The following is an 18,343-nucleotide window of genomic DNA, read 5'->3' as shown; positions in this document are numbered from 1 at the left end:
ATGAGCTTAGGTAATTTTTGGTGGATCGTTTTTAAATGCATCATGAAATATGATTACAATTATCTTTTTACCATTTTTAATTTACAGTTATCTTCACAGATGCATTATGTCGATAGGAGAGTGCTCGCCCAGTTACATAATTCCTCCACATCAGCAAGAAATGGAAGCTATGTCTGCAGGAGATGCTCTGTGTAGGCGGTGTAGACACCACTGTAAGATACGTTTCAGAGTAGCAGCCGTGTTAGTCTGTATTCGCAAAAAGAAAAGGAGTACTTGTGGCACCTTAGAGACTAACAAATTTATTTATGCTCTAATAAATTTGTTAGTCTCTAAGGTGCCACAAGTACTCCTTTTCTTTTTACTGTAAGATATGTCATTGTCTTAAGCAGGAGTATAGGCAAGCTCTAAGCTCCTTATTTAGTCCCCAACACCGACGTATCGGGGCATCTCAAATTCTTTAATGCGTTTACTGTCACACACCCCAGGAAGGCAGGGCACTGTTATTATCCCCATTGTACAGCTGCAGAAGCTGAGGCACCGAGTGGCTAAGTGACTTCCCCAAGATCATAGAGGCTTCCTGTGCCAGGGTAGAGAATTGAGCCTGGATCTGTGGAGCCCCAGGGTAGCACCCAACCCACCAGCTCAGCCTTCCTTGCAACATGTTCATTAGCTGCAGACATCAAAGCATATTATAAAGGAAGGCAACTATTATTAGCCCCATTTTACGGCTGGGGAAACTAAGATATAGAGGTCCAGAACCTCAAAGGTATTTAGGCAGAGAGAGGACGTGAATATCCATAAACACTGACAAAGCTAGGTCTAGACACCAGGACTCTGAAACCAATGCGCTATCTGCTGGACCATGCTGCTTTCCAGTGCAAAGAAAGACACCTCGCCCCCGAATTGGAGTGATTTTGCATATATGTTACTAAGTTTTTGCACACTTCTAGCAGAACTCTCAGGGTATGGCCAGACTGCAGTATAAACTAGAGTCTGTGGGATCTGAGCTTGTGAGTTCTGTGCTGCCAAGCCCATGCTTGAGCAGGTACACTGCATTGTAAACCTAGTTTTACAATTGCTGGAACTGGGTCTCACAGCCATGCTAACATGTCCACACTTTGCTACACAGCTCTGTCTACACTGCTCCGGGTTTGAGCAGGATTCGTGTTTAGCTCCACCCACATAGCAGTGTCCTAATATCGCGATTGCTTATTGATTCAGACTGATTTTGTGTGGATGGAAGAGAGGGTTGGGGGGGTTGGGCTCAACCCTAAGTCAGATCCTAGCTTAGTGTTCAGTGTAGACAGACCTTCAAATCCAAGTATAGGGGAAGATGGGGGATTGCAGGGAGCTTGCAAGCACATGCACCTGAACTGTAATTTTCAGCCTTAGCTGTGACCCATCTACCATGCAATGCTCATTCCACTTGCGCAAGCCACGCAGACAGCCGAGTGCCTAGGCCTATGTTTCTTTCTTTCTTTCCTAACAGGGACCTAGGTTGCCCTGGTTCTCTGTGTAGCTGCCCACAGCCCTTCTCGTACATCGTGGCGAAAGTGCCTCACCGATAAAGGGGCATTGCACATTCTGTGGCTTTGCCAAGGGAGGAAGGTGTCAGACTCACATGGATCAGGAAGAGCTGCATCTCCAGCTCGGCAATCCTGCGACCGAGGCACTGGCGTGGCCCAAAGCCAAAGCCGAGCCCCCTGAAGTACGTAGAGTCCATTTTCAGCCATCTCGCTGGGTCGAACAGCTCTGGCTTGGTGAAGAACTTGGGATCGCGGCCCATAGCATAAATTCCAACCTGTACTAGTGTCTGCAAGGGAAAGAGGAGGGAGAGGGAGTGGACTGCTAGCAGCTTTCGCAGCCGGCATATAACAAAGGGGCTGTGCCAGACTTCGGTCACGACAGGCAGTGACATTAGTCACAACGTGAGGCAACAGAATCTACCCTTACACCAAGAGGGGTTCTGGCCAACTGTGGGTTCTCCAACAAGCAGACAGGGCCTTATGAGCAGCCCTTTCTCGGGGTGTTTGAAGCTGACTTTAATGGTGTGCTCCATAGCGTGAGCACTGCTGAATGTGCTACACAAAGATGCTGTGAGCTGTTCACTCTGTAACTGGCAATGGTTTCCGAGCCTGTGTCTGCTCCAGGCAGCCATACCGTTAGTTCCCCCATTTTCTTTGGGCCAAACTAAAGTGTTCTTACTTCGGAGTGTAAGGTCCATTTCTACGCAGAATTTAACCTCACTAGGTGAGGTCCCGCCCCCATCCCTTTTCGCTGGGTAAAAAGGAAGAGGGAACAGCAAAAGGGAGGGGGGTCCCTTATCCAGTTGTCGAAGGATTCTCTCAGTGCAGGCAGGAGTGGTGGAAGACTGCCTTCTGAAGGAAATGTGTGGGGCTCAGGTACAGCAGAGATTCCGGGCAGCTCAGTGTTCTCTGGGATAGGGGATACTCCAGCCCCCAGAGCAACCCAGGATCAGGCAGGCGCAAAGTTTCATCCCGTTCCCATGGCTGTGAGTTCTGTGCTGTGTCTCTAAAGCTCAGCCTAGATTCCAATCCCTCTAACATGCCTTGGCCACCCAGTTTGAAGGCCCCGGCCCTTCTGCTTTGGGCTCGGTGCAGATTAATGGTAGATCTTTTCTTTAAACACCATGCTAATGTGCTCCAGCCCTGACCTCTCTGAATAGCAGAAGCCTGGTACAATCCTTTTGGCAATAAGATTTTAAACTATGCTTATTTACTGTCTTCCCTTGGCTCTGAATGCAGCCTTTGCTACAAGACAAGGGTATTCTAAAGTACAACTGGCTGACACAACATTTAAAATGGCCGGGGCAGCCTTTAGCTGTTCTGCCATGCTCGCCACCACCATCGGAGAGACACCAAAAACACCAACGGTGGGAAATGTTACGAGAAAAATCTAGTGAAGATAAAACCAAAGTTTCACAGATGCCTCTCCTCTTTTCATCTGGCCTCACCTTGGCGGGGATGAAATAGTCCTGGAGGATAATCTCCTGTGTTGTGTATCTCTGTAGGGTCACTGCCACCGGATGGAGCCTGCAGGAAGAGGGCGCATCAGGGTGGGATTTACTCTTCACTCATTTACAGTCAATATTGTCCAAATGACCACAGTATACAACCAGGGCTGGGCATGAGATCAGTCATCTGTCTTAGAAATAAGAGCTCTGCGCAAAGACTTCCCATAGCATTCTGCTCTGGCTTTGATAGAGGACCTACCTCGGTTATACCAGCCCATCAAGCTCTTGCTTGTGACAGAGTAAACAAACCTTCCGCTGTCCAGGAACCGGTAAACAAGCTGCTGTGCGCTTAATCAGCCTTGAATTGCTACACCTGCAATAGGTGTCAGATAGGGCTGTCAAGTGATTAAAAAAATAAATTGCGATTAATCGATTTAATTGCAATTAAAAAAATAATTACGGTTAATCGCAGGATTTATCGCGCTGTTAAACAATAATAGAATAGCATTTAATTTTTTTAACGTTTTCTCTATTTTCAAATATACGAATTTCAGTTACAAGAAGTGTAATGTGTTCACTATATTTATTTTTATTAGAAATATATACACTGTTCTTGTTAAATGCTGGAAATGGCCCACCTTGATTATCACCACAAAAGGTTTTCCTCCTCCGCCGCCCCCTTCCTGTTGGTAATAGCTCATCTTAAGTGATCACTCTCCTTACATTGTGTATGATAATGCCCATTGTTTCATGTTCTCTTTGTGTGTATATAAATCTCCCCACTATATTTTTCCACTGACTGCATCCGATGAAATGAGATGTAGCTCACGAAATCTTATGGTCAAATAAATTTGTTAGTCTCTAAGGTGCCACAAGTACTCCTTTTCTTTTTCCAAAAGAAATAGTATTTTTCAATTCCCCCATCACAATTACATTATAATCTCTTTATCTTAAAGGATGAACTTGCAAATGTAGAGCTATGTACAAAAAAGTGCATTCAAAAGTAAAACAATGTAAAACACTAGCGCTTACAAGTCCAGTCAGTGCTACCTCTCGTTCAGCCAAGAATTCAGACCAGTGGGTCTCAACCAGGGGTTTATATATGTTTATATGTTATCTATGTTTTATAGAGGGGTCAGAGGTATTTCGGGAGTACATCAACTCATCTAGATGTTTGCCTAATTTTAAAACAGCCTACTTAAAAAACACTGGTGAAGTCAGTACAAACTAAAATTTCATATAGACAATGACTTCTACTACTGTAATACTATACACTGAAATGAAAGTAAAATGTTTACATTCCAATTTTTATAATTATATGGTAAAAATTAGAAAGTAAGCAATTTGCAGCAATACTGTGCTGTGACACAATTGTAGTTTGTCTCTCATTTTGTAAGCAAGCAGTTCTAAAGTGAAGTGAAAGACAAATCAAACTCCTGAAAGGGATAGAGAAGTCTGGAAAGGTTGAGAACTACTGGCTCACTCAGACAAGTTTGTTATATTTGTGGGAGACAATACCGCGCAGTTACTGTTATCTGTAAGTGAGAACAGGCGTTTATGTGGCACTGTTGTAGCCGACGTGTCAAGATATTTATATGCCAGATGCAGTAATGATTCATAAATCTCTTCATGCTTCAATCATCCTTCCAGAGGACATGCGTCCATGCTGATTGTGGTTTTGCTCAATAACGATCCTGAGTAGTGCGGACTAATACATGTTCATTTTCATCATCTGAGTCAGATGCCAGCAACAGAAAGTTGATTTTTTTTTGATGGTTCGGGTTCTGTAGTTTCTTCCTCGGGGTGTTGTCCTTTAAAGACTTCTGAAAGCATTCGCCACACCTCGTCCGTCTCAGATTTTGGAAGACACTATTTCTGGCTTTAGAAATCTCACTTTGGTACATTCTTTTTGTTTTATCAAATCTACAGTTAAAGTGTTCTTAAAACGAACAATATGTCCTGGAATATCATCCTACTATAACATGAAATTTATGGCAGAATGTGGGTAAAACATAGCAGGAGACATACAATTCTCCCCCCTAAAGAGTTCAGTCACAAATTAAATAATTTATTTTTTTTAAAGAGCATCATCAGCATGGAAGCATATCTTCTAGAATGGTGGCTGAAGCATACGACTGTTTATCATATCTGGCATGTAAATACCTTGCATGCTGGCTACAAAATGCCTATTCTCACTTTCAGGGGATAGTGCCAGTAAGAAGTGGACAGCATTATCTCCCGTAAATGTAGACATATTTGTTTGTCTTAGATATGTGTGAAAAAAAGTAGGACTGAGTGTACTTTAAGGCTGTAAAATTTTATACTGTTTTGTTTTTGATTATAGTTCTGTAACAAAAAAAAATCTATCTTTCTTAGTTTCACTTTTATGATAAAGAGATTGCACTACACTACAATTGAAAAATACAATTTGTCTTATCATTTTTACACTGAAAATATTTCTAATAAAAATAATAAATAAAGTGAGGATTGTAAACTTTGTATTTTCTGATGTATCTGAAATCAATATATTTGAAATGTAGACAAACATCCACAAATATTTAATAAATTTTAATTGGTATTCTATTGTTTAACAGGTTTCAGAGTAGCAGCCGTGTTAGTCTGTATTCACAAAAAGAAAAGGAGTACTTGTGGCACCTAATAAATTTGTTAGTCTCTAAGGTGCCACAAGTACTCCTTTTTATTGTTTAACAATATCATTAAAACTGCAATTAATCACGATTAATTTTTTTTTAAATATGTGAGTTAAGTTCAATTAGTCGACAACCCTAGTGTGAGGAAATGATAAATGAGGATAGCGCAGATGGAACGGAGAGCAGCTTCCCAGCCCTTGTTCTACGAGGAAAGTCTGACTTGAGGCCAGTAGCTCCAGAGGAGGGGAAGATTAGCTTGGCAGGGGATATACTCCATGTGAGTTGCCTGTTGCTGCTGTAGTTAGGACCTGCCTGAAAGGACTGACAGACAAAAACCCCTTTTGCTTTGTGCACCTCTCTGGGAACCGAGTAGCGGTTGTGACAGCTATGACCCTGTCACATTTCTTAACATTCCATTCTACACAGCTCACTGTCTGTGTAGCTGATCAAACGAGCGTATTGATTCAATGGGCTGGGAGCGCTAGTATATCATATAGCGTATTTCCTTCCATTGTAGAAGGATTGACTGTTGTTTCTAGTAGGATCCACCAATCCAAACATCGGTGACTGAACTGTTACTGCTGCAACTGGGGAAAATTCCCAGTGTAAATAATACATATAATGCCTAAAGCCAACTCTGCCACATGGGGGGGGGGTGTAAGATCTAGTCTTGAATCACTCAATTATAAGTTTTTCCAGTCGCAATTTGTACTATTACCAAAGAGGTGCGATAACACAACCCTTCATATTTAGCCTAAATTGTCCAAGTTGTAATTTAAGATGTGCTGCCCTGTCCTTGTGATTGCATGAACACTGTATTTTCGATGGTATCCTATGCATACAGCAACCATGCATGGCTCTAATATACTTCCTTTGTCTTACATGCCAGTTCTCCCATGATTTGACCTATTCACCTCTACTATCATGTTTTTTAATATCTCCATTTGATAGAATCCAAAATGCCAGATTCAGAGCCTAAGTACATTTCCTGATATCCGCAATTGGACGAATTTTGCTCCTGAGATTAAATCACGAGTCACATTCTCTTTGCAAGTTAACTGGTATAAATGATCAAAATTAACCCGAAAGCAATTAACAATGTCCTATACTTAACATGGGCAAGTGCTCTACAGAGAATTTTTAAAAAAACAAAGGTCACCATCTCTGCCAAACTATGCGCCATTTTGTGCACAGCAATAGCTCATTTAGCCTTGGGAATGATAAGCTGTTTCATTGAGAGAGTGGAGATGATGGCCATGAAACCATATTGTTTTTGTCTTTTTTGTTATAAGCTGTTTAATGGCCTCCTGCCCAACAGCACAGAGGAGCAAAAGCTTTTGCCCCGATCTTCACCTGGGGTAAATCTAAATAACTCTACTTAAGTAACAGACTGATGCCGATTTGCCACAGATGAAGATCTGGTTCTTTAATTAATACCTATCTAGCAGCTCAGCACCCATCTTGGCACGAGCAGTTCAGTGTCTGCAATGGGAGGGAGTCAAAGTCTCTGCATAGGCTTACATGTGCTGAACCAGATGAACATTCTTTTTGGACTGGTTCCCCTTGTCTCATTGTGGTGCCTGCAGAGGTGGACTCTCGGACTTTTATATTGTCCCTATGAAGGAAGCTCTGCAATTTTTGGGTAGCTTTGGTCCTGCACGTGCAGGGCTTTTTTTAGTTTAGCCTGCCATTTTCCAGGGTTAGATCTTGTGTCCATGGCAGATGGGAACTCATTATTATTATGGCAGCAATCGGCAGTCCTTTCTTCCAAAGCTCTCCGGGTTTACTTGGCTTTGTGTTTGAACACAATGTGTCCAGTCCTCTTGAGCGCATCTCTGCAGATTCATATTTATTATGAATCCTCGTCTTTGTGCTACCTATCTCTCTGTACTGGGAGATAGATGAGGCAGATAGATAGATAGATAGATTAGACAGACAAAATAATTCAACTGTTTCCTGGGGTTGTCAATGTTGCACTCAATAATCAATGGTGCTTTTTTTAAGTTTCTTGAGCGCCTGATATTAAAGATTCTGAAATATGATGAAGTAGTAGAAAACCTTGCAAAAATAAAACCAAACAAAATGCTCCCTCCCTGCGATGCACATAGCATTAGATATGCCATGCGTCTCCTAAGCAAGGGCAGAGTTGGTCATGGAAGAGTCAAGGAAACTGCTCACACACAGAGAGAACGAGTTTAGTGATATCCTTACTCTTGGTATCTTACGGGAATTGTGTGGGGAACTCGATCATAGAAACGCTCAAGTTCTCTTCCAGTGCTAAGACTGAGTCTATGGGTCTATTGGTAAAACTATTATAATTTCGAACTGCTAAGTGGCACAGTGCATAACTTCCCTTACCAAAGATAGTAAGACTATGCTTAGCCGTGTTTTAAGCTATCTTAAAAAGAAGACATGTCTCGGACCTCTGTAGCCAGCCAAAATCTGGTACAGAAGTCTGACCTTCCAATAACATCCCTGCAAGCTCTTTCGTACGAGGAGTACATGACACCTTGCAACATGGGGCTATTTGTCACTTTGCAAAGGCACTATTCAGTGTAGCAGTGGCCAAGAGAATGGGGATCACCAAGGCTGGTGTTCCTGGGTCCCAGGGCCCAAGCCCATGCCTCACCACTAGGGCTGAAACTGAAGCCAGAGTCCTACTTCCCGGGGCTAAAGTTACATGCCCCCCCCCACCCAAGACAGAATTCCTTGGGCTTCAGCTTTGGCCCCGCCCGACCCAGCCCAGTCTTCGCTCACAAATTGTAGTCATTTTGTCATGTAAAAATTTTTGTTTTTAGAAGGGGAGATCACAGTGCAATGAAATTTGAGATCGGCTGTTCTAAGAAGATAAGCCATTGAAGGGAGACACTCATTTTTCTTCAATGGTAAAAAACTACAACTCCAGTGCTCAGATTCTGTAGTGTTGGGAGCTGTATCAGTACCTAGATACCAGGCTGAATTCCCATAGAGAGAAGGCAGGCATCTGTGGCCCCATATCTGGGACGAAAGTGTTGCGGGATAGGAACTGATTACACTGTCTTGGAAAGGAAAACTCCTTACCTGAGTGTTTCCTTGATGGCAGCTTTGAGAAGCCGGATGGCTTTCAACATCTTCAGCATATCGCCCTGTGCTGCCTGTCTGGCCGCAAAGATCTCCGCCCGCAGCTGCTCCTGCACTACTGGAGTGCGAGCCAGTTCGAACATGGCCCACTGGAGGGTTATGGAGGTCTAGAGCAGGGCACACACCATGGTCATGGGGGTGTGGAGCAGGGCACAGGGGAACATCAATGCCAAATGTATTCTGGCGCTAGGAATGTCGCTCTACGGGTGAGACATGCATACCATGTAACCTCTCTGTGCCTCAGTTTCTCTTCTTGACAAGGGACGGCGAGTTGTTTGGCTTTAATTAAGCACCTTGTACTGCTCAGAGAAGACCCCCCGCGCCCCCCCCCCCGTATTTCTGAAGTATTACGTCCCGGGACTTTTAGAAGAGCCTGTGGGATTGAGTCACCCAGGTGCCAGAACTCCAATTCAAAGCTCTCAAGTTTAGCCATTCTTTGTCTTGTGTACCTCACCAGCAGCATCCTCCTTTGAGGAGCAGTGTGGGAAAATCAGTGTGGGAAATGCCATTAGAGGGGAGCCAGGACATGAAAAAAAACTTATGTTCAGATTCCATCATTGGTCCTTATTGAAATGTCAGTTACAAGCTGATAATGAATGCTCTGTCCTAAGAGTTCTAGTGTAGAGCAATTACCAAAGACATTGTAATATCAATGGCACGTTCTACAGAAAGAGAGCCCTCTGTAACACTACAAATTCTTCATCTGTCTACAACTATGATATTACTTATGAAGCATGCCTTATAGGATGAGAGGGGAAAGTCATTTCTCTAACCATATATGTGTATCATATGTGAAGTAATAAGAATTGTGTTGTTTTGTTATTACTAAAATGTACTGTAAATTGGGGAATCAACTAAATATAAGCTCCCCAGAGGCAACAGCAAGGAGAAAAACCAATGCCGTTGTCCAAAAACGGAACTACAACGCAATGCTTCACTTTCATAAAGCCACATCAGGGGAATTGCTCTACTTTGCCTGTAGACTCAGCAATGTTTCTCCACACAGCTGCATAGACTTGTGTTTTCCAGGCACATGGACTGAGGGTAAAAAACAAAGAGTGGACACATATTGTGCCCTCTTCTGCCCCAGTCTACCCTGGAAACTCCAAAGACATGGCAAAGTCAAGACTCCAACACAAGAGATTGGCCAAGGTCTAAGGAGCAAACCTGTATATTAAGGCTTGCACTATCGAGTGGGTTAAGAAAAGTTGCGTAATCGACATATAACCTATTCTAAGAGGGTTGAGAGTTTAAATTGCATGCTTATATTTTATATCTTTTCATAAATCTTTTTGCTTGTCACTTAATACTACTTAAAATGCATTAGTTATCATAAATAAATTTCTTTTACTGCTTACCACTGAGTTTGTGTAAAGTGTGAGTAGAAAGGGTAGTGTATATCCACTTTCGATTGTTCAGCGGTGCAAGATTGAGAGACACTGCTGAGCTCTGGTGCCTTTCTTTGTGTGATTAATGAATGGGTCTGAAAGTATTAATGCAATCTAGCTTGCTGTGGGGCCTGCACGTATGGTTGTGCTGAGTACTAATAGCACCTGGAGGAATTGCTGCTGGTCATTAGCAAGGCATTGTGAGTGAGAGCCCAGGCTAGAGAGAGTTAAGGGGGCAGAGTGGTTCTACAGTCCCAAACTACATCCCAGGGGGATCCGGTCACGCTAGCCACTACAACAATGGCACGCTCCGCAATCCCCAGGTTCATCCTTACTGTGTCTACCCCTCCTGCCATCATCTCTGTCACGTTCGATTTGATGTCATCGATGGGTAGCTTGTCCTGTACTAAGAGGCTGGCCAGGATGCCAGTATATGCCTTGGTATTTTCTCGGTCCAGCCGGAGCTGTCGGTAGATGTTCTGTATGCACTTATCAGCTGGGAAACGGGAGAGGGACATAGGGAGAAAAAAGCAAAACAATAAATGCAGAACCTAGTAATATAGGTATGAGGGTCTATCCCTCCTCCCAGTCCCCATGCCACCACACACCTCTGAGCCCCTGGCCTCTGAGTATCCTGAGGATGTTAATCTGCTGTCACTGAATGGCGTTTTAATGGAATCTCTTAATACGAAGAATCTCACAAGCCCCCAGGAAAAACCTATGAAGCTTTTCCATGGGATATATAATTTAGCTTTCTCAGACTGGTCAGCTCTGGCTAGAATCTGGTACCCAAGGACACGCTGGGGAATCCCGCACTTTTCTGACACTTTGAGACACTTGAGTTATCCTTCCTGCACCATAGAAAACGCCACCACCTAAGAGAAGCTAGCAATACATCAAAGCCCTTAGAATATCAAGGAGCAAGTATCTTGCCAGAATCACCCGTTTCTATGAGCAAAATTTTCTATGCAAATCCATTCTTTTCCATCTATGAGGATTCCACAACTGCTCATCTGTGGTACTATCATTTTGAGTATAGTCCATTGCACATAAAAGCATGAACGCCCCTACTCTATCCAGCAACCTTATTCTAAGCTGGGTGGGATCTATGCAGCAGTGCACATGAGTTCTCACCATGCCTGAAAATTACATCCCAGGCATGTACATGGTCCCTCCAGGTCTTAGAGTTGATCCTGCAGAGCATGCTGGGCGGGATGTAAAGCATGGGTGAGGTGGTGTGAAACATCAGGGTCACAGCATCGATAAACTTCTGCGCCTCGGAGTCAATGAAATCCTGCATGAGCCCTAGGCGTGATCCATACAGGACGTTGCACACAGCTGCAGGAGCAAGGATTAGGTTTAGTATCTTAACATTCCCAAAAATGTCACTGTGGGGTGATTTGAGGCCATTGGCCACAAGCAACTTCATTACACAGAATATTTATATGCAGGGCTGGCAGTGCTTTCTATTAAGGATACACAGGCAACCATAAATCTGGCGTTTCCTAGATTTCTAAAGCTTGGCATTACAATTTTAATGTATTTTTATGTAGTTCTATCGGATGTAATATATAGGAACTCTTACCCAACATCTTTCCAAGGTCTTTTCTCCAGAGACGAGCCATTTCTACTCATCTCTAGTCTAGCACGAACATATTTGCTGTTACATATATATATATATATAGGGCTGAAATGTAGCCACCTTTGGGGTGAAATGGCAGTATTTATGGGCTAGCAGTCACCGCATAACAGTTCAGAACACAAAGAAAGAGCTCCTTTTTTGTAGCTGAGGCAGGATGACTCCAGCTGAAATTTGGTCAGAACTCTGGAGACATCCCCAACAGTATATTTGCAGAAAGTGCCATGAGTAGCTAGAGAAATAGTTCAGGGTCCATCTGCTGTAAATTAACGTGTCTCCATTGACCTCCGTGGCTCTGTGGTGATTTAAACCAGCTTCGAGTGTGGTCATATAAATATATTTCATCCTCAAGACACTGAGCCATGATAGCGAGAGAGAGTCTGGATGAGTCTTACAGAATCTCGCATTGTATTCAGAGGCAGAAGGCTAGAGGCATTAGGCTAGACACTTACTGATTCTAACCCAGGGGTTTGTTCCATGCTGAAGAGGTTTCGGTGAACGTCACTTGCATGCCCATGCAAACAGATTTTCCAAAGAAGAAAGGATGGATTTTCCACCTCCTAAGGGCATTCAGTCCCTATAGATATGGTTCAACTAGTTATAAAGATAGGCTATTTGCATAGTAATAGGAATCAATGCTATGTCTGCGGTAGGTGGATTTAGGCACTAGTGCAAACTGAACTCAGCTGTAGTTTTTCTTTGCTTCCCCATATGCCCCCACTGAGCCAATGAAAGCCCACAGGCAACGGCAGCATGTCAGCCCAGCCCACTCACACTCCAGGGCGAAGCGGAAAAGCTCATTGGTGAGGTCGGCCGTCCACCTTCCCCGGCCACTCTTTTCGATCTGGAGTCGGACCCTCTTGACAAAGTCCTCACCCACCTCATTCAAAGGGGGCACAAAACAGTCGATCACCTTCAGAGACAGGACCTCTTTATTCAGAACGAGGCGGTCGGAGCGCCAGGACTCCCCTTTCCTAAGAAAAATAAAAGGAAGATCACTCACATCACTGTGCTTCCTGAACTATCTAGCCTTTCAGGGCAGGGCACAGTATGACCCCATTCCTCGACCCTACACCCAGCCCCAACCATCGTTTCAACCCTCTTCATCTCGCTCACAAAGGAACACAGAGTGATTTTGCCTCCGTGGCACCCACTGTTTCCTGTCCAGGTGCCATACCCTCGCTGGTCTAGTCCCATGTGAATTCCCTCCCAGACCCTTGAGTCACATGTTCCAGGCCAGAGTCCTGGCCTGACAATCACAACGGGTACTAGTAGCAGGGATGCATGAGGAGTGTAAGCTAGGATAAAGGAGGCCTTCCACGAGGGACAGGTTGGCATTTGCTCCAGTTAACAGACCAGACCTGATTCTCTGGTACCGGTAAACCTACCTGACCTATCTGCCCCTCAGACAGTTTTCTAAGAATTAAGTGCCCAATCCACTTCGCTCCCTAGCTGATGCCCCAATTTCAGAGGAATCACTAAGAAAATGATTATCTTTTCACATCATGGTACATCTCCTGCCTTCCTAGCTCACAACTTAAAAGTGAGCCCAGTTACGTTTTTCAGTAAAAAAGTGATCTCCACTACCGACTAACTTCTACATTGACTGCACCTTCACAAGATTCATTTTTTTTGCCCCGATTTTCTCTTTACTTAGCTGGAAATGACGGTCTGACGAGGCCTCGGAGAAAGGGCCCGGCATACCCTTTTATAGAACTTACTTACTTAAGAAGCACTCCATATGGCTTGTTGCGAAAGTCACGGTAGGCCACCCAAGGTGGCACCATGAACCTCTCTGGATAATTGCCCTCCGATTTAAAGAGAGTAGCAGCATCTTCTGGGTTAATGATATTCACACTCTGGTAGAGGCCGAGTTTCTCCCTGTAACATTTGACAGGGGATCAGGACACTACCACAAGCAAAAACCCCTGAAGGCAACATAACTTGCTGAACGTGGTAAATGCGGAGTCGGGCAGGGCTTGTAACTGGTATCCCATGAGTAGCAAGGCGGGAAATTCAGAACGGTCGGCGTTTCTCTGTTCAGGTTTCCAGGAGAACTGACTTCTGTAATTTACTCAATCTGTGACGCTAAATCATGCCCCTTCTCTGTCTCCATTTACCGATCTGTAAAATCTCCTTCCTAAGGGTCTGATCCTGGGAGATGCAACACCGAATCAGTGGGAATTGCCGGAGACCAACAGCAGCCGAGCTCAGACTCTAGTTACCAAGGGAAAACACCTATTACTTCCAAAGAGAACTAAGCAAAATTAAAAAATGGAGCTTCAGAAATGGGCCCGGGCAGATTTAACTAGCCCCAGTTCTGTAACACATATAGAGGATAGTGCATCAATTCCATAAGCCTAAATCTAGGAGGGAATTTGGGCCGATGACGTTTTCTCATAATTAAAATAATCTCTGAGCTAGTGATATACTGGTGATATAAGGCCACCACTTCATTTGGTGTAAATGGAAAAAGCTCCATTGCAAACTGTAGAACGTCCCTTACTTTCTTACCTGAGGATATGGCCTTGTATTAAGTTTGGAAGGAAGTTTGTTCTTTATAACAGTCCTAAGAGAGTGTGATCAGAGCAACAACAAAATTTATGATATAATATTAAGGGCCATTTCCATCCCACGTGGCTTTGTGCTGAAGTTACAATCTACAAATGATTTGCAGATTTGTCTCTTGCCCTGTTATATTAACTCGTGGCTGAATGGCCATTTGCTGCAAGTATCTGATCTGCACGAGTCTCAGCTGCTGGCTTAACGAAGTCTTCCTTTTCTCTCCATGTCGCTTTGTACATCTGTTACGCTGTCTGATGTTACGTGTTCACACACGGGAGTTTTGAATTTCTGCCCATCCCCAAAGCATTTGAGCTCATAGATGTACAAACCGACATGGAGAGAAAAGGTAGACTTCGTTAAGCCAGCAGCTGAGACTCGTGCAGATGAGATACTTGCATGATCTTTTAGACGTGAACCTGTTAGACTATTAGTATTCAAGTCGCTGAAATCAGGGGCCCTCTGTGCTGGGGGGCGGGGGGGCTTGTGCAAAGACCTTACTATTTCAAAAGACAAAGGGTAGGTGGACAAACTGAGGCACAAAGAGGCCAGTAACTTGCCCACTATCGTGCACCAACTCAAGACCAGGTTGCCTCACGCCCAGTCAATATCCTTTAGCTTAATATACTGTTCCTCAGTTTACAGTACTAGAGTTGGTTCCCTGAGTGACAGAGGTAAAAGCAGATCTAAATGGAGGTGTAAATAGATAAGATTGTCCCACAAATCACTGAAAACCCAACTTTCCAGTCTTCTGCTCTATTGCCCTACCTATTAGACCATGGTATGTCAAAACCCGAGCTATATACACCGTAATCTTGTCATTTTGTTTTATGCCACCGAGCTACTATTAGGAGAAAGTTGCAAAACAGATTATTGCTCTCCAAGTGGCGTTCGCCTCGCAGCTCCTTACCTGTAAATAGGTCCAAATTTCTGGAACTTGTGGATCATGATGTTGTGGACGTTGTGGAATCCACCCTCCTGCCAGAAGTGAAAGAGGTTAAGCCAGCCTGTTCTCCAGTTGCCTGGAAGCTCGCTGAACGGTCGGACAACCTTCCGTTGACGGGGAGGAGGGTACGCCTCGCCAACCGCTGTGTAAGCCCTGTGGTAGCCGGGAGCCTGGCCTTCCTCGGTAGCGGAGAGAATCCACAGTTTGCTGGGATTGCCTAAAGCTGGCAAACGCAAAGCACCCCTGGCTAACATGGCCCTCACGGAAGGTAGAACAAAACCGACAAATCACCTAGTTAGTTAAATTCTTCTAGACTGCCCTTGCTCGTATATGTTTGCGGCCGTCCTTGCCTCCAATTCACTCTAATTATAGTAATAGCAACGGAAGATTAGTGCAAGCCACGCCCATAGGAATGCAGAAGTATCAGAGGAGCGAGGTTGGTGCCTGGACATGGCTGGCTACTCCCGCTTCCATTCCTAATGAGAAGGTACAAAAATGCATTTCTTTTCATGTACTAGAAATCTCCTTCAGATCAGCTAAGTAATATTAAATTTTGAAGATCCAACAGTGCTATTGACGTTGCTTTGCTAGGATTTCCCGGAAGAGGATTGGCTGATATGTTTGGAGGAAAGAGGACGGGGGCACACCACAAAGACCATTACCCAGATCCTCAAAGACCCTTACGTTACTAAGTGAGATTGAATTTAAAGCGCTATATAATTAAAGTATGAGTCAAATAACACCAACACCTACCTATTTTAATAATTAGATAACAAAGCACTTTAAAAAGGAGATCACAAAACTGAGGCACAGCGAGGTAATGTAAAGCAGCAGGCCAGTCGCAGTGCTATGAATATATCCTAGTTTCCTGACCACTGAGAAATAGTACTTTTTAAGAGATACTTTGCAATTAAAAATTGAGCTCATTCAAAATCTGCTCTACATCTATCAGCCAATTCCAGTGATTGCAGTGCAAGTCCTATGAAATTTGGTGTTTCTTAAAGTCGCATCGAGAAACTCCGCTTTTGGGTTGTTTTTTTAAATTTCTGAAAAAGTTTGAAATTGAAAAAAAAAGCTGCATTGTGACATCTCAGGCACTAGAGGAAAATAAAACGAAAATATATAAATCTCATTTTGTTTAAGCCAATCCCGTGACTTCAGGAAGGCCTGGATCCTGTTTGGAGATTGGAAATATGACAATTCATAAGGGCTGAGTTATGTTTGGATTCCGTAAAAAACACTTTGCATTCAAGAATATTTCAGTTTTTGCATAGAACAAAATTCTGAGATGTGTGCGTTTCCCCTTGGAAAAAAACCGGCTGAGTGCCAAGCTGGGGTGGGACACTTAGTCACCAGGTCACCACTTCTTAAAGTACTCTATCTGCCAGACATGGTTCAAAGTTCTCAGCTGCTAGGCGGGGTGGTGGTGGGTCACACCTGATCCTCTGCAAGAACAAATCCTCTCTCATGAACGTGCTAAATACACAGCACGCACCAAAACTGAAGTACACACACAGACACATACATAGACACACTATTCGTTTAAAACACTACCAAAATCCCCAACTTCGTTACACCTCTCTCGCACTTCGAGTCTGATGTGAGTTGGGTCACTGCAGCCAGGGAACTGTGGAAGTTCAGACTCCCCCTCTCCAGGACAAAGCATCAGCTATAAAATTCATGCTCCTCTTAACATGCAGCACCCGATATGATCCTCCTGCTGGATCAGACTCCACCATACGAATTTGGCATTACCCTTTATCCCTTGACCATGGGATGGTGGATGGTCCGTGTACACCATAAAGCACCACCAAAATAGATAGAACTGCAGCTTTTTAAGAGCCCATCCCAGGTCCAGGCTTTTCTTCTCTAGGGATGCATAGTTCTGCTCTCTGAGGAGCAACTTCTTGCCCAGGTACACAATGGGGTGTTTCTTCCCCTTCGTTTGGCCTGCATCAGCACTGCACCCACCCTTCTGTCTGAGGCCTGTCAGAGAACACCCTAAAGAATTTGTCCAAATCTGGGTCTATCAGCACCAGCCGCTGGATTTGAGGCTACTTCAGCACACAGAGCGCTGTTAGGTCCAGACCACCCTTGTCTGGCTTGCCGAAATTACCAAGCTTTGTAATGGGAGCTAAAGTGGGGTACAAACCTTCAGGCATCCCATTAGAGACCAAGGCCTGTTTCTTGATGTGAGGAATGGGCCAATCTCTGGTTATCTTCACCTTCGCTGCCTCTGGCTTTGGGCAGTTGCTTCCCACCTTCTGGCCCAGGTACGACACATCTGCCATCCTCATCTTACCCTTTCCGGCCTCTTCCATCCATCCTACATGCTGGAGGCATAGCAGCTCCCTCTTCACTGGGACACTTGTTTGTACCAGGTTGGTCTGAAGACACAAAAATCTTGAATGTACGCCAGGCACAGTCCTCCCCCCGCTCACTACCTGATTCACATGGAGGTGACAGGCGCCCTCTTTCGGTCGAATGGTAGGACAAGGAAATCAAAGCCTTATGTGGCTGTTAGGATTTCAACCTGAGAATTGGGTCCAAAAGCATCTCCATATAGCCCATGATGAATGTCATAGTAGTAAGTCGTGCCCTCCACGTGTCCACCCTCTCTAGGTCGTCCTTGGCATGGGGCGTCCTTGGCAAGGTCGTCCTTGGCATGGGGCAGGCAATGGCCACGTGATGAGCCGTAAGGGGTGCAGAGGTTTTGGAGGCACTATGTATCTGGGCTGTCACAATGGCCAGGTAGAGGAAAAAAAATTCCAGCAGTTCCCAGCTAAAAAACAAATAAAGAAAAACAACTCTGTTTTAAAAATCTCTTTCTGAGATCTTTGCTTCTGTTTTTAAACTATTTCACCGCTATCACCATGTCAGCGTTCCCCCGCGTACTCTAAACTCTGAGATAAAGAGTTGAGGACCTGCATAAACGATAAGAAAAGCTTCCACCGTACATTAAAATCTGCCACCTTATTTAAAATTACCGCAAAGACAAATACCTTTCTTTTCCTTGGACGGTACTGATTCCGCAACCAAATGATTAAGAGAAAAATTCAAGGA

The 18,343-nt window shown here is 44.2% G+C and overlaps 1 protein-coding gene across 2 annotated transcripts in view; it reads right to left on the bottom strand.

The window, feature by feature from the left end:
• The window catches only part of LOC119862485 (cholesterol side-chain cleavage enzyme, mitochondrial), a 59,442-nt gene that overhangs the window by 2,098 nt on the left and 39,001 nt on the right, over nucleotides 1-18,343 (bottom strand). The window contains exons 2-9 of one of the 2 annotated variants that reach the window (XM_043493726.1): nucleotides 15,245-18,062; nucleotides 13,498-13,653; nucleotides 12,547-12,746; nucleotides 11,268-11,471; nucleotides 10,469-10,629; nucleotides 8,686-8,852; nucleotides 2,975-3,053; nucleotides 1,622-1,813 (exon numbers count right to left, since the gene is read on the bottom strand). In XM_043493726.1, coding sequence (XP_043349661.1) covers nucleotides 1,622-1,813; nucleotides 2,975-3,053; nucleotides 8,686-8,852; nucleotides 10,469-10,629; nucleotides 11,268-11,471; nucleotides 12,547-12,746; nucleotides 13,498-13,653; nucleotides 15,245-15,534 — 1,449 coding nt within the window. In that variant the 5' untranslated portion in view covers nucleotides 15,535-18,062. The remainder of the gene's footprint in view (nucleotides 1-1,621; nucleotides 1,814-2,974; nucleotides 3,054-8,685; nucleotides 8,853-10,468; nucleotides 10,630-11,267; nucleotides 11,472-12,546; nucleotides 12,747-13,497; nucleotides 13,654-15,244; nucleotides 18,063-18,343) is intronic. The other variant, XM_043493727.1, reaches the window with a different exon arrangement.

The sequence above is a fragment of the Dermochelys coriacea genome, chromosome 10 (assembly GCF_009764565.3).
Source record: "Dermochelys coriacea isolate rDerCor1 chromosome 10, rDerCor1.pri.v4, whole genome shotgun sequence".
Lineage (NCBI taxonomy): Eukaryota > Metazoa > Chordata > Testudines > Dermochelyidae > Dermochelys > Dermochelys coriacea.
Note: the sequence above shows the minus strand (reverse complement) of the source record. Positions and strands in the feature narration are given on the sequence as shown.